Source organism: Tachypleus tridentatus, chromosome 6 (assembly GCF_004210375.1).
Source record: "Tachypleus tridentatus isolate NWPU-2018 chromosome 6, ASM421037v1, whole genome shotgun sequence".
NCBI classification, from domain to species: Eukaryota; Metazoa; Arthropoda; class Merostomata; order Xiphosura; family Limulidae; genus Tachypleus; species Tachypleus tridentatus.
Genome location: NC_134830.1, coordinates 96,406,314 through 96,422,825, shown reverse-complemented (window position 1 = coordinate 96,422,825; position 16,512 = coordinate 96,406,314). Strand labels below are relative to the sequence as shown.

At 29.6% G+C, this 16,512-nt stretch overlaps 2 protein-coding genes across 6 annotated transcripts in view; one reads left to right on the top strand and one right to left on the bottom strand.

Moving 5' to 3' along the window:
* The window catches only part of LOC143253111 (uncharacterized), a 53,922-nt gene that overhangs the window by 31,658 nt on the left and 5,752 nt on the right, over positions 1 to 16,512 (top strand). For 3 of the 4 annotated variants that reach the window (XM_076506395.1, XM_076506397.1, XM_076506396.1), the window contains exon 8: positions 507 to 3,233. In XM_076506395.1, the coding sequence (XP_076362510.1) occupies positions 507 to 1,351 (845 nt within the window). In that variant the 3' untranslated portion in view covers positions 1,352 to 3,233. Of the gene's footprint in view, positions 1 to 506; positions 3,234 to 16,512 lie in introns of those variants that run through there. The other variant, XR_013029383.1, reaches the window with a different exon arrangement.
* LOC143253113 (uncharacterized) overlaps positions 12,781 to 16,512 on the bottom strand; it is a 36,917-nt gene continuing 33,185 nt past the window's right edge. For both annotated transcript variants that reach the window (XM_076506398.1, XM_076506399.1), the window contains exon 7: positions 12,781 to 14,186. In XM_076506398.1, the coding sequence (XP_076362513.1) occupies positions 14,127 to 14,186 (60 nt within the window). In that variant the 3' untranslated portion in view covers positions 12,781 to 14,126. The remainder of the gene's footprint in view (positions 14,187 to 16,512) is intronic.

The window sequence follows — 16,512 nt, the reverse complement described above, 5'->3', positions numbered from 1 at the left end:
TCATATTTTTAAGTTTAAAGAAAAATGGTTTAACATGTATATGCATTGTTTAAAAGCAGTTGGTAAAAATAGTCGTTTAGATTTATTGTTGGTTATGGTGAATTATTAGTATAAAGTATACAACTTCCTAAGACTACAGAATGATTACTTACACATATTTTTAAGCATTAACAGTTTCAAAGCTGAATAATATTATCCTCTAATCAAAGCAAGTCATCTACATAGATGGGAACTAAAATCTATACAATGATGAAAATAACTAAGTTAATATACCATTATTATGGCCTTACTTATAATCATTAAAATGTGTTTATTTAACAGGAACTAATATCTCATTTGTACAATATTTTGTGAAATTATTTTTACATAACTTATGAGGAGATACAAAACTTAGTGATGTTAGGAAAATGTTTTGGGGGTGTTGTTTAACCTTCAGTAAACTTCTGACACATAAAAATAATAGTTATATAAGGCCTCTACTCACCTTTTGAATTTTTCTTTTGTAGGAAAGAAAGATATTGTGCCATTGAATGGTGTTTCTTCACAATCTTCAAAAGAATTAAGTGCTGTCCACTTAGTGATCATAATATTTGTGTCAGTTCTTTTTGGTGTGATCCTTTTTTTATTGCTACTTCAACAACTTCATTTCTCTTACCATCAGAAAACTGCCAGCTTTCGCTGTAGCTCCACATGCTCTTCTTTAAAGATCATTACAAAATCATGCAGTAATGTTAATGCGCCAGACATAGCAACGTCACTGTCAGAACTCTCCTGCTCTTCTACTGTATCTTGGCAAGACAAAGAAAGAACATCTGGACGTTCTAGTCCAGAAGATTTTCTACAGGACACTTTCCTGTTTCGTTCGACTTCTAGTGTGTACACCATAAAACCTCAACAAAACCCATGCACCAAGGTTGTAAAAGCTAACAATAGCTCTTTTGCTCAATCTACAGTACAGAATAGTAGTGAAACAAAAACACCACATCCTTCAGTAAAACCTAAAAAATCTATCCTAAAAAAATCTAAGCATATCACTAGTCATATGGAAAAGAAAAATAAGAAATCACCATATTCTCCTTCTATTGCTAAAGTAATTAGAAATAACTGTGCTACTGTCAAAAATGCCTTGTCTGAGACATCTGTAGCATTGTCTGAAGATGGCTTTGAATATGATTACTACGATTATACATGTCATGATATTCCTGGTTCATTCTTTTGCTCAAATCCAGCATATATGGATTGGCCACCTTTTGTCCCCATACCTCCAAATTTAGTTCTGCCAGATGTTCTTTTGCAACAGTCTTCTCCCACCCATTCATCCAACTTAAATAACATAGAGTCTTCTCTATAAAATGTAGGTGCCATCCATATATTGTACAACATGCAGAATAATTACAAATTCTTTGTATAAAAAGTTTACTCTTCTTCTGACAACTGATATTTTTAAGTGATGATTCAGATTTAAAATATTAAATTATTTTGTATTATAATAAATTTTATTATTCACACATTTAAGTCTGAAAGATTTTATTCTCAAAGAGAATGATTTCTGTTGCTATAAAAGATGAGCATAGTTAATGTCATAAAAACAAATATTATTTAAAAATATGAATTGAAAATTACAGCAATAAAATCTGCTAGCCTTTAAGGACTTCAGTATTATAGTATAAAATAAACACTAAATTGTTAATGCTGAGGCAAATTTGTACAGCTTTAGCTGTTCATGGATAAATGAGTATCCATGTAAATGTTCTGTCCATTAGTGATGGTGTTTGATAAAGGATTGTTTCAAGGGAAAATTGGTAACATAGTTACCAATATATAGTTATATATATAGTATATATATATAAATTATATATAGAGAGAAATGTTTAAAGACATTTGGGTAAAACAAATTTTTCAGGAACAAGTGAATGCCATGTGAAAGTGATTAAATAGATACATGTACAAATAATTTGTCATCTAGTCATGCTGTTATGTTGAATAATGATTCTAATAATCAGACATATTGATTATATTTTATTTTTTAATTCCCTTTGGGGAATTCTGAGAAAAGAACGTTATTTTTGTGTTGTTGTTTTTTTTCAAGAATAATAGTCTTATAAAACTGCTGCATAATTTATTATACTTGTATAATCATTATAATTCAGAAATACTATATACAGTGGCTGAGTTTTTATAATTTTGGTTAAGATAATGTTATTTTTTCTGCCAGTATTCACTGTAAATGTATACAAAAATATTCTTTTTTTTGGTATACCATACTGAATAAATTAGTCTTCATGTTACTGGTACCCTGTTTTGATAGGTAAAAAAAGTTGGAACTGCATATATCATTTGAAGATATTTACCTTTTATGAAGCATATGGTTTAAAATCATTTTACTTAGTGTATTTGCAAAATAACATTTGTTTAGATTTTTCCCAGTAAGAACACTCAAAATCTAAGTTTTACTTCATATTATTAGCAACTTTTGACTGTAATTACTATTTTTGTTATTAGATATTGTGCTTAGGTGCCACTAAGTTTGTAAATTTTACAGAATTGCATATCTCAAATTTAACAAATCTTTTTGATAAGACAATTTGTATGTTAATTCATTCATATTTTGTTAATTTAATTCCATAACAAGCATTTAGTGTATGTAGTTGTATATAAAACAAAACTACCAGTTACTGACATGAAGACAGATGTAAATGTTATTCAATAATATAGAATAAAAGTAGGTAAAAGGTATCATAAGTGTACTTAAGTCTGCATAATTATTGCATTACATTTTATACATTGTATCATTTAAAATATCTAAGACTAAATATAATTTTTTTGCTTTACAGAATAATATTTTTCTCCGTATATTTATCTGTTATTATGTTAAAAGCATACTTTAATAGCTAAAATAATTTAATTTTACAGAGAAGAAATGAGAAAGTATTTTGAACATATTGTGTTGTAATTTGTAAAGATTTGTATGCTAGAAAAGCATTATATTGTGAGTAGGATTTATTCTTTAGCACTGTATTTAAATTTAGTTTATGATTAATGTTGTTTTAAGGGAATATTCCTCTAGATAAGCTCACATGTTAAAACTCAGGTGACTTAAATTAACAATTGAATAGAAGAATCTTTATGAGTTACATTTGTAAGTTTATACATATGTACTTTTTTGTTATTTTATTTATGTATGTATCTCCTGGTGTACGGTATGTCAAATGATTTTAATAAAGGAAGGATGATAGATAGTAGAGTGATATCAGAATAGCAAAAAATACCCTAAGTTGTTTACCTTACATTTGATGAGTGTGAAATAGTAAGTAATTTATTACAAATTATGTAATTGGTAAAGACAACTCTTTATTACCTGACTGATTGATAATTCATGTAATGAGTAATAAAAATTCTACTACTGTCATTGTTATAATGTTTTATGTTGTTGATAATGATTAGTTATTTATTTCAAATAAGTACTAATAGGAGTAAAAGTGCTTTTACACATACTAGTTTTGTACATACTATACTGTTTACAGTGTATATATATATTTATTTTTTTTAGTTTTTAATTGTTATTAGTCTAATTGTTTGAGACTGTGGGTTTCATTATTAAATGCATCATTTGAGTATTATTTTAATGCTTCTGTTAGAAAAACACTAAGAACATTTGTTTAAAAAAATACTTGTAATTTGGGTAAATTAATGTAACTTTTAAAATTGCACTTACATACTTCTGAATATTTTTCATTTTACTAAGTCAAGTATTGGCAGTTTTTATGCTAAGAAGCATAGAAAATCTGATATGGTTTACTGCTGTTGGTAGTGGATAATTTTATATACTTTGTAGTTGAAAAACAGGTATGTCTCTTAACCATTGCAAGTTTAAGTATACATAGAAAATTGGACAAGCAGTTTACCTAGTAATATGCAAGGATAAGGTTACTTCTGTTTTTTCATAGCCCCTTGTACCTGAGAATATTCTCTATGTAAATTTAACATTGTTTAATATTAACTTAGGTTTAACAACTTTAGTATTTTGTAACTTACACTTGAAACATATACTGCCTTTTCAAAAAGTCTCTAGAGCTATTCATGACACACTGCAATATTTCTATTAATGATTTGTGTGTTTCATCATGAACACTAACATTAGAAATGTTCTGGAAACGAGTTGTGTTTTAACTGATTATGTGTTTTTCCAGCACCATATTATTTTGTAATTTTTATTCGTCCCTGTTAAAATTTATTTACAGAGTATGGTGCAATTGGCTTATGTTTATAATGTATCACATACAAAATATTTTTGTAATCTTACATTATGTATATTTTGTTCTCACCTTAATGTCATTATCTTGTTTTTATCTCCTTTTTACCACTGTATATAACAGTGTTTCCATTTGTTTTTAAAAGTTTTTTATGCATACTTTATGATTGGTACCACATGTAATATGTAAAATACTATATGAAAAAATGTTTCATGTTTTAGTGTTTAAATGTTAAAGTTACTTAGCTAGCATATTTTAGAACTAGCTAGTGACCTCAGTGTCTTGCTGATATTCAAATGTTAAATTTGCCTAACATCCTAATTTTAGAACTAAACAGTGACAGCAATACCTTGATGATATTTAAATGTTAAAATTGTTTTCACCAGCTAATCTTAGAATTGAGCAGTGACTTGCTAATATTCAATCATTGAAGTTTTTTTAGGTAGCTGATTTTTAGAACTGAGAAGTGACAGCAAAAACTTTCTAATATTTAAATGTTAAAGATGTTTAACTAGCTAATATTGCAATGTTAAAGTTGTTTTAAATAGTTGATTTTAGAAATTACCGGTGACTGTACTATCTGACTAATATTGCAATGTTAAAGTTGTTTTAACTACCCAATTTTAGAATTGAGTATTGACACCAATATCTCTAATATTAGTGTCCCAGAAATGTAGTGATAAAATTGTTTATTCTTGATTATGTTACATTTTTTTTATTTTATGCAGTTATCATATTTTGAACTATGGTGTCTATTGGGTATTAGGCTACATTATTCTCTTAGGTTGGTCCTCATCATTTGAAAGACCTGTAATGTACCATTATCTATATGTGTTGGCTTTCAACATCTTAATGTTAAACAAATACCTGGCTTTTATGAAGATTTAATCAATTTTTTCACAAAAGTGAAATAAATACTTTTTTAAAATGAACAACAATTTATTTATGACATAAGAAGTAAAAACGAGATCATTTATCTTAAATATCATTATTCTGTATTCTCAAGACGACTGATATGAGTATTAAAACTTTAATTAAAATAAAGTACAGAACGTTTTTACCTACTCAGGTCATCTTCAGGTTAACAAAGAGAGATTGCGACAGTTACAAACTCTCTTTGTTAACCTAAGGAGATCAAAATGTTCTGTACTTTATTTTAATTAAAGTTTTAATACCCATACCAGCCATCTTGAGAATACATTTTTACTTCATGGGTTTCTCATTATCACAAATATCTTTGTCCTTTTTACTGTTGTAAAACTTCATTTTCATTCAAACACATTGGTAGCTAATGCCATAATTTATTTATGTAAAGCAAACTAATCACCAAAGAGATGGAAATTTATATGTTAAATTGGCTGTGATCACAATCAGAAATAATTTCCCATTTATGATCTATTTTTTGTTTTGAAACTTATAGCATTGATAGTGATCAAATTCAAGTTATCTTTTCCAAATCTTCCTGACCTAGTACTAAAATGTTTATATATAAACAAAGATTTTCATATATGCAGATAAGGAAAGTAGTTCTCATAGATGTTTTTAATATATGACAATACATCATAATCTAAGTAAGTTTTGTTATTTATCTGTTTCATTATGCACTACAGATTATGTTTTTGTGTTTTCAACTACTTTATAATAATAAAATAAGCTGCAAATTTGTGTACATATTTATAAATATATGCACTTTTTACATTTTATTGAAATGTATACATATTACCTTGACAAGCTCAACTGTGTGTCATTTTTGCTTAGTTGTATGATCAATTGTAAAATTTGGGATTTTTATAATGATTGATGCTTAGAGTATCACTATGATGTTCATAAAGCTTTAGGATTCAGTTTTAACGTCACCTTTATAAAGTTTATATTCAGTATATAATTGTCACTTCTAATCTCATATGATAATAATAATTTTACTTACAAAAACTTTTGTTTTTTACCATGTAAATGCAATTTTCTTATTCAAGTTTAATTTCAGAATTTTAATGTTTACTTGTATGCTGTTCTCTTGATGGGTGCCACATTATCCCCTTTTGATCTAAGGTAAAAATATATATTTTGAAAGTCATATTTCTGTTGAATTCAGTTTTCATCTATAGTCACTTTACAATGTGTTGTCATAAGTTAAAATGAGATGAAGTTTTTTCAAGGAGAAAGTGTGATATAGTTGTACATAATGTAAGAGATGTCATGTTGTGTAACAGCTATTACAACTGTAACACATTATATTGTGTAAGGAACATTATAAGCCTTTCTCATGATTAAAAATCGTATGTGTGTATATATTGTAAGTAAGTTTAATTTATTATTGAAAGATGTGATTCACAGGTAGAAAGATAGTTCTTATAACTATCTACAAAACATAGGGAAAATATATCACTAAAACTGGTCAATTGAGTCAAATAATTTTTTCTTGTTTCTTACTAACAACCTAAAGGTTATTTCAATCATACTTATTTATTTACGAGTCGGTAGGAAGCGAATGATGAAAACTTTCAATTATTTACAGTATTTTTTGTAAGGTTGTTCAGAATGTTTATTTCCTTAAAAACTGTGGAAGAGAGTGGAATGCTTTAGAAAGAGATGTGTGTTGGTATCAAGCCTGGGATGATAGTGATTATATGGTTACTTCCAGGCTAAAACTGGCACAGAATCCTCATTCAAAAATATACTTTTTTCTGTATTTAGATATAATGCATTCCCTGTTTGACTCTTTGAAACCACAATGTGAAATTGTAAATTTTTGTATTTTTTAATTTTTGTAAATAACTATTAATTTGATTATGACTTGGAGACAGTCCTTTTGATTTACTGTTTTCAGCTAACCAACTGTGATTAGGATGCCACCCATGCAAACCCAAAAGAAGGGGTAGGCACAAGTTCAAGAAAACTATGGTTTAAGCCACAATAAGCAATGTATTGAAATATTCCTTTGCAGTTTTGTGTGTTGTGTTTATTAAGGATACATCAGCTCCTAGATAATCACAAACTGAATGTGGAAGTGTTCTTAAATGGTTCAGTCATTACACTGAACTTTGACAATGGCTTTAATTTCTAGTTGTAAAACGTAATATTTTCAAATTAAGGTGCAAGTTGTGGGAATCTTGTATCGTAAGTCAAATACCTATAATTGTTAATATATTTAAAATAATATCAGTACACATTAGATTTGTATATCACATATAAAGTTCTTTGTTTTAAACTTGAGTCATCTCTATAAGTTAAAAAAAAAAAAGAGACTTGCTGTCTTTGTTTACAAATATCTGAACAAGATAAGATAAATTCATCTGGCAGGTTAAAGGACTTTTTTTCACAATACTACTAGGTGGTTGAATAAAGTCTCTGAAACACAGCTTTCTAAATTATCTTTTTTTAATAACCATGTTTCATCCACTTTTGGTCATCATCAGATAAACTATATGTGTTGTCCTCTTCTTAAAACAGCTCTTGGGTGGCATCTTAAAAGTTATATAATGCAGTGTTTCTGCATTTTTTATTCTAAATTTAGTTCTCAGTTTCTAGAAATGAGGAACCCCAAGTTTCTTTTAACACCCAGTAATGAAAATTTTATTAATTTTACATGCAGTATTTTGTGTTAGTACATTTCCAATACTATTCACTCAACTGGTCATTTGTGGCTAAAAATCAGTTTTCAGAAATCCTTGTTGCACTATTATGTAATATGAATATAATGTGATCAAATCTTTCCACTGCATTCTCTTACACATCAAAATTTTGTGATTTAGTAAGTTAATTTTAGGTGAGGGGTAAATGAAATAGTAGTGATATACATATTTTATCTGTCATTTGTTTGCTAGTTTTTAGTTACTCCTACCATCTATCATTTAAGAAATTAGATGATACATCTTACTCTCAAATAAAGTGCATTTAATAATTATATCTTACACATATTTGAAATAACAAAACATAAAAAAGTATGAATAAATGTTTTTGTAAGCCACAATTTTACAAAATGTAATTTCTTTCAAAGAAATTTCAGAATAAATAGGCAGTATTCAACAAATTTTGCCAGTAGTGTAAAACACAAAAAGTTTTATTTAATGCCTGATCACACATACATTTTTTTTATATTTCGTTTGCACATGTACTGTAGGTCTCTATCAAACATGTGTATGTAATTCAACTGTACTCAAGATTTTTAACTTGCATCGTATTAACTATGTAAGCCATTGTATTCAAAATTATTTTTTGAAACATTTATTAAACTTTAACTTTGTTAGACCTTGGGAAAGAAAGTACCAAAGATAAGATATTAACATGCCTCACACACCCTATTAAGAAGTATTCTGAGTTCACAGTTTTTGTTATTTCTAGTCATCTCATAATCCTTTACACAATTTAAGTAGATTTATTGCATAAGAACAATTTATTACTTGTTTAGTTTAAAATAAAAAAATAAGAATTTAAAGACTGCATAGAAATGGGAAGCCATACTTTAAAAATTAACTATGATGAAGTACAATTCTAATGTAGTATACATTCAAAGGAAGAGCCAAATTCAACACTCGAGCTCCAAAGGAAAGTAATAAGGTGGGTTGCAAAGGTAGAACCCATTTCCCTTAATTTTCAACTTCCAGAATGTTCTTTAATTCTTGTTTCTACAGGACATCCTGTTCTACCTATAGATACACTATTGCAGTCTTGTCACTTTATTCAAACTATACGTCAAATTGACCTGGAAAAAAAACTGCAAAATTTTGCATATCTGCAAGAAAGGTAAAAAACTAAATTGCTTGAAAATTTTAGAAATAAACAGAAGTCTAAAAACAAATCCAGAAAAAGTCCTAAACAACCAAACTAATTACTTCTTTCCCAGATCTCATGCCACTTGTGTCTAGGTTATTCTGGTTCTTTGGTGACACACACATATACAGCAGCTCACAAACCATTTCAGTCAGTACCTGATGATACCTTCATTGCCAAAATCATGATCATCCATAAATGATGTATTTGTGAAAAGTGCAACTGTCTTTGTTTTTTTCTCTCATTTCTATAATTATGGAGTGTTACCAAGTACAAATGGTTTCAAGTATCAATTAGACAAAAAATTATTTATTAAAAGACAAATTATTTATTCTACATGTTTTTGTGACAATATGTTCTTGCCATCTTGAGGTCTCAAATAAAAAACAAACAAATATCACACTGTTATAATAAATCATGTGGTCAAGCTTAAAAATGGTTGCACAATTTGCAAAGGTAAAATACACTATGATGTTTTCTTTACAACAATCCTCAGTTATGACAAAATGAACTTAACTGTATGTAAGAAAACATGGTTATTACTTGCTACCAAATTTGTTTACATGCACAATATCTCATGCAGCCAGTTGCATGTAGTTAGCTACTTTTAGAACATAAAACACATAATGACTCTTTCCTGATCAAATGTGTACAGGAAGTGTTCAGCCAAACTGGGATGACTTGAATATACTCTTCAAAAAAAGAAACGCAAAAGGGATGTTTTTGTTATTTTAAAGAGAAATATATGTAATAACGTTACAAGCTCAGAGTATGTGATGTTACACGTGTTAAGGCACTGATTGTCAGACCAAAATGACAATAAAAGTTGTGCATTTTGAAAACGGAGGAAAACATCGGATTTTTCGCCAAAACTCATGCGTGTCCAATAAATTTGTTTGAGAGATCTGCATGTTCTGCAAGTGCAACATGTGCAAAATCTTTATAAAAGTGACGGGTTCTCGGTTTCCATAGCTCAGTGTTAAGCCACCAACACGCAATACAGTTACGCCAAGACTGACTGAAGCACAACGCAACAACGCCATTGGTCGCTTGGAAGCAGGCGAATCTCAATCAGATGTTGCCAGAGCTGTGAATGTCCACCCAAGCACCATCACAAGGCTATGGAATCGTCACCAACAACATGGATCAACTCGTGACCTTCCACGATCTGGCAGACCTCGTGTGACCACGCCCCCACAAGATCCCCTTTTGTAAGCTTACATGTTTACATGTAAACAGACAAGATCGTCACCTTCGGGATAGGACCACCACTGCGATGTCTACTGCCTCAACCATACCAAGGCTGCGTAGGATTTCCGATCAGACCATACGCAACCGTCTACGAGATGCAGGAATCTGACCTCGATGTCCAGTCAGAGGCATCATCCTCACCCAGCAACATCGTCAAGCACGGCTGCAGTGGACTCGGGCACATCGGGTATGGCCTCATCGACGATGGAGGCATGTTTGGTTCAGCGATGAATCATGTTTTATGCTTCGTAGGCAGGATGGAAGGACCCGTGTTTACCGTCACCGAGGTGAATGTTTTGCAGCAAACTGTGTGCAGGATGTTGACAGATTTGGTGGTGGCAGCGTCATGATGTGGGCTGCCATCGCCTACAATGCCAGAACAGACTTTTTGTACATTTGAGGGAATCTTACGGCTCAATGAAACGTCGACGAGATTCTTAGGCCCCACGTGCAACCCATCATGGTGAACGTCAACGACGTTTTTCAACATGACAACGCCTGTCCTTACACAGCCCGACTCACCACTGTCTTCTTGAGATACCACAACATCAACATTCTTCCCTGGCCCTCCAGATCACCAAATTTAAACCCCATCGAACATCTTTGGGACAAGTTGGACCGACGTCTGCGACAACTTCAACCACAGACTCTACCTCAGCTTGCAGCAGCTTTGCAGGCTGAGTGGACAGCCATTCCACAGGATGTGATTCATCATCTCATTGCTTCCATGGGCAGGAGATGCCAAGCAGTTATTGTTGCTCACAGGGGGCATACTCGTTATTGACGTTAAACTTCACCTAACCTGCATGGACTTCACCTTTGCAGACTTTGGATGTTCAGCAGTGAATGTACAAAGTTTCACACATGTCATACAGAACTACCCGGAATAAACGTGTTAACAATTTGTTTCATATTTTGCCTTTCTTTTCTTGAAGAGTATATGTCTCACTTAAATATGTGGATCAAAATTGAAATTAAAAGCAAGTCCACAAGACTACATGCTCACAGGTATGACTGGCACACAGTCTTGACAATGCAAGTAGCATTACAGCCACCACATGTATTTATATATAATCCTGGAACGTGTAGGTAATAGGTCTTCAGATCTGAACAGATTTTTATTTTTAAAGGTGACTTAAGATGCATTTGTAGTTTCACTTGGGGATAAAACACTTTAGTTATTTTTAAATTTTGTGACTTCAGTATGAAATTTTGTTTATCCAAGAAAGGAGTGATCAGTTTTTATAAGTATTTAACAACAGTGTATGGTTTGGTTGGTGGTTCAAATTTGTGAGAAAGGGGATTGCACATTACTGCTTGAAAAAAAAATGTAGGAGATAGCCATTGTTTATTAAAATGCAATTTCAATATAAAGACAGTGGTAGAACAGATGTTATATGCTTTATTGAGAAGACTAAGTTTAAGGTTATGTTTAAAGGAATTTGGAATAAAACCATCAATTTGAGCATGTATGCCTGTATATGTTTTTTTTATAAGTGGTTATCTCATCTGCTGATATGGATATAAAGAAAAGGGTAATTTACATTTTTTTCAGTTTCACAAGTGAAATTAATATTAGGATGTTTCAAATTAAATAATCTTAAATGTTTAATGTGAGTAGACCTTTAAAGGAGTAAAAAGATTATAGTTAACATATCTTTTATAGAGAACTGGATTTTATTCAGCAGGACAGGTGTTCATCCAAGAATGTTCATAGTGACAAAAAGATAAGTCAACAGGGGTTAGCTCTAAAGATAACCCAATTGCAAGGCAATCTATTTGGTCATAAAGTTAACCATTGAAGACAAAGTGGTTATCTTTAGGGGTAAATTGAAGTTAACACTTGGAACTGTTAACAATTAAAGCTCTTGTATGTTTCATTCTTGTTGGGGAAAAGTTTATTCATAAGTATTTGTATAGTTTCTTTGGGTGAATTGTTTGCAAATAAAGATTCAAGGCCAAAACTAGCAAGTAAATATTGATCAGTATTATTAATTTTGAAAATCTCTTGAGCAAAGAAAAGGAATCTTTAACTGTAAACTCTTTGAAAATGAGTGAATTTAAAATAGAAAAAATAATTTACCTACTAGTTATGAGAACTGATGCTGGATAGAACAGGTCTTAAAGAAAGGTTGTCTTTATGAACTTTAGGTAACCCACACATGAGACCTTGGTGGCAGTCTTAGGGGTAAATGTCTTCAAAAATGTTTTCTGAAATGTAATGACAATTTTTATGATTCCTTAAGATTCTTTGCAATTTTTCTTCACATTTTATGCAGGTATTTAGCCAAACAGCATGAAGAGCTTTGAAATTTGTAATTTGGTTTATTAGGTAAAACAACACCTCTATCTTTATCAGGTCAGGTGACTATGATATTTTTGTTATTAAGTAATTCCTTTAGGGCAGTATATTCTTTGTAAGAAATGACAGAAGTAGGTTTCTGGAGTTGTAGTTGTGGAATGAAGATGAAGCAGCATTTTTGAATTTTAAAGTAATCTCATTTGGTTCATGCAGTATTGAACTTTTATTAAAGAAAGTTTATCATTTACATATGAATTCTCAAATTTAAGTCATAACATAACTTCACTACAATTATGTTTGTTCTGAACACTTTTATGATATTGCTTCATTATCCTATTTTTCGTTTATTTGATTGTTTTTAATTAACTTCATCCTTTTATTCTCTAGTTTAATTACTTTTTTAATAAAATATTTAAATTTATAAATTTTAGAGCCAATAATTTTCTCTGTTCAATATAGCTTGTTGAGGATGGAATATGTACATTCTGAACTGTTTGTTACTGTACACACATCACAAATGTTCATTGTTCCTGTTGTCATCTGTTGTTTGTCATTATTACTTGACTTCTAACAGGCAGATTAATTCCAGAAATCAAATACACACAATGTTAATCATAAACCAACAGAAGTGATATGGAGATATGTTATAGAAACTGTCAGCTCAGGCCTAGCTTTATTTGTTGAAATAACAAAAAATGTAGTGGAGAAGAAAAGTATGAAAGATATTACAGTAAATCTAATAAAAGTCATACATGTACATATGAATACATACAGACAAAAATCAACTCAAACATTCACCTTGATTTTAAAATTAGTAAAACAGGGCAATCAACATATGTAAGAATTATTAAAGAGTAACAATTACATGGGATAGGATTTTGTAGCTTCAAGCATTTGAACAATTTTGTAATCCTTATTAAATTTTATTTTTCAATTGTGAGTGTTTTTTTTTCTATATGTAACTTGAAATACATCTGGAAATGATGTATCTTCAATTCTTTTTTGTAACTATTTATACAGATAAATTTCTTTAAATTTTCAAGCATGATTTTTATTTCATTTTGTGGTTTAATCATCATCACTGTTATATAATGCTGATACTTCATCTAATACAAGTGATGTAGCTAGTTACAGCTGCGTTTTGCATATATACTTATTAAGATTCTTAGATGAAATAAGCAAGTTTTTAAGAACAATTCATAAGCATCCATCAATATTTGTTTTAACAAATTTACACCTTAGTAAATCAAATTTGTAACAGCTATCAGAACATTTTCTTTCACTTTTCTTTAATGTCATTAAAACAATGAGCTAAATAATTTTCAACCTCTCATAATTTCACTTCATATAAAGTTTTCTAGTTCAATATAATTACCCTCTTTTCCTCAAACAAATTTCCTAAGCATAAAATTAAGTGAGATAACATTTACATCTAAAATATTTACAAACAATTCCTTGCAAGTTATAGTTTCTATAGAAAATTCTGTAAATTTCCATTATTAATACATTTTTTAACTTTTATCTCATTGAACGTTAAATAGAATTTCCTGCTAATCCTTAGATCCACCTTGTGTCAGAAGTCTTCTGATGTGAGAAAAGATGCACCATACCTGTAAATAGAGCAGTTACAGCAATGACTGCAAACTATTTCTAACCAGATCTTAATCTAATTCTTTTAAGACCATCATAAGTATAGTTCCTAGAGTTGCAATATACACTGTTAACACTCCTCTTGTTTTGAAACTATGATGTATATCTATATTAATTTTATTTTAAAGCATATTCAAAATAGCTCTTGTTCATTATAAACATCCATATAAATGCTTCTTCAATTTTTTAAAAATCTTTTAGCTAAAATCATTGTAACAATCTGCTTTTGTGTAGTTTTATGAATTATGATATTTCACAGTAAACTTAAAGAAAAAAGATGAAAAATCCTTATGTCAAGGTGAATCCCCTTGACTCAGCTGATAATCAAAATTGCTTTGTGAAGGTGGATAAATTTCACTTACCTAATATCAAAATTATTATGTGGAGGTGAATATCCTTTACTCAAATGATATTCAAAATAACTATGTGGAAGTAGATATAAATGCAATATAATGCATGTGGGGTATCATAATTTGAATTATGAGTATAATTTTTATGGATATAATCTAAACTATTTCACAACGAGTCAGGGTTCAAAGGACATGTCATCATGTTTGTTGACTTGCATTCAAAATTTTATAGAACTACTATTTTATGAACTTATGGCAAATTTGGAATCAAATTGTAGATTATAGTTCAAACTTTAATATAATAATTTCTTTAATTAAAATGTAAATGTTAAAATAACACATTTAAATATACATTTTAGTGAGTCACATGGTATGTTCAATGCAACACTACTTAAAATTAGATGTTTGTCATGTCAAAACACAAAGCCTATAATTTTGTACAAATTAAGAACTTAAATTACTAATATTATCAAGCTAAAATATAAAATTAGAGCTGATATCTTTTTAATTTTGTTGAGATATGGCTTATGTACTGAATCACATATGGTTCAACTCTTGCCATTTTTTGAAACAGTCCCTTATATGCACTTATTTCAATATATGACATGTGAATAACCAATAAACAGCTTAGAATGTCTCTAGAGTAGTTTTCTCCACCATTTTATTCTTTGAAAATGCTACAATGTTCTGTTGATCCAAGATTTCAATGAGGTAAGTGTTGCCTTTAGTTTGCTCAAAGTTTCTTATTTTTTGAAATCTAAATAAATCTTATTTACTAAGCTTAATAAATTAGAGTGAAATTCTATGGTATCAGTGTAGTCATTTATGTTTTGTTTTTTTTGTAACTCAACCACATATATATATAAAACATAAAAAAAATATTTTTTGGTATCTACCATGTGCACAATTTTAAAAGCCTTAGGAACTTATGTCCAGCAGCAACCAAGTACAAAAGTCATAGCTAGATGAGATAATTGTTTGCTTCACTTCTTGATTTATTGTTCTATATTTTAAGAAAAATAAGTTTAATAATTTATTTCTAAATAGTAATAATCTATATACATATATATAAGATATAATAATTGAAATGTCACTGTATATTACAAAATACTAGACCACTAAAACACAGTCAAGACAGGGAAGACGAAAGGTCAGTTATATGTTACTCATAACGTAAGTGCAGGTGCACTGCATCAATTCAAGTTATGTAATGTCAGGTAGGCATGACTAAAAGGTCAATATAATAAAAAGAATAATAAATATATATGTTCATATATAGTGTTACAAGACTTAAGCTACTTAGGCTAAACATCTGTATTTTTGTGTCTTAATATGTAGTCATTTTAGCATGAAAAAAGCATAATTTATATTTCCTAATTTTTTATGATGGATACAAGGTTAGTCATGTGACAGACCCCACATAGAGTATAGAATATAACACAAAATATAAAGTTTTGCTGTAAACAAATGTTTGAAATGTATTTCAGAGGTTTAGAGCTTATGTAAATAATATTTGAAAATTTTGGGATAAAGAACAGTTTTTTAATCATAACATGAAATAACTTTGCACTCAGACTAGCAACAAAAGATTATTTTTGTAAACAAATCTTTAGTAAAAATATTTCATTAAAAAATTTTGATTTTTTTTACAAAATATTTGCAATCTTTACTAAATGTTTACCAAATTTTGTGAAGATATACTTGCTGTATCAAAATACTTAACTTGTGCAAATATGTAGACAAACTTCTGCATATTATACTGAGCCCATAGTGAAAGGGTTAACAATGTTATGAAAGAAAAGGATAATGGAGTTTAACAGATCTCTATCAAACCATCCAAGCAATGTGCTGTTGCCAGTGGTATGGCAAATAAAATTTAAGGTTGTATCTAAAGAAATATATTATTACAAAGCTAAAGAGGTTATAATTTCATTGT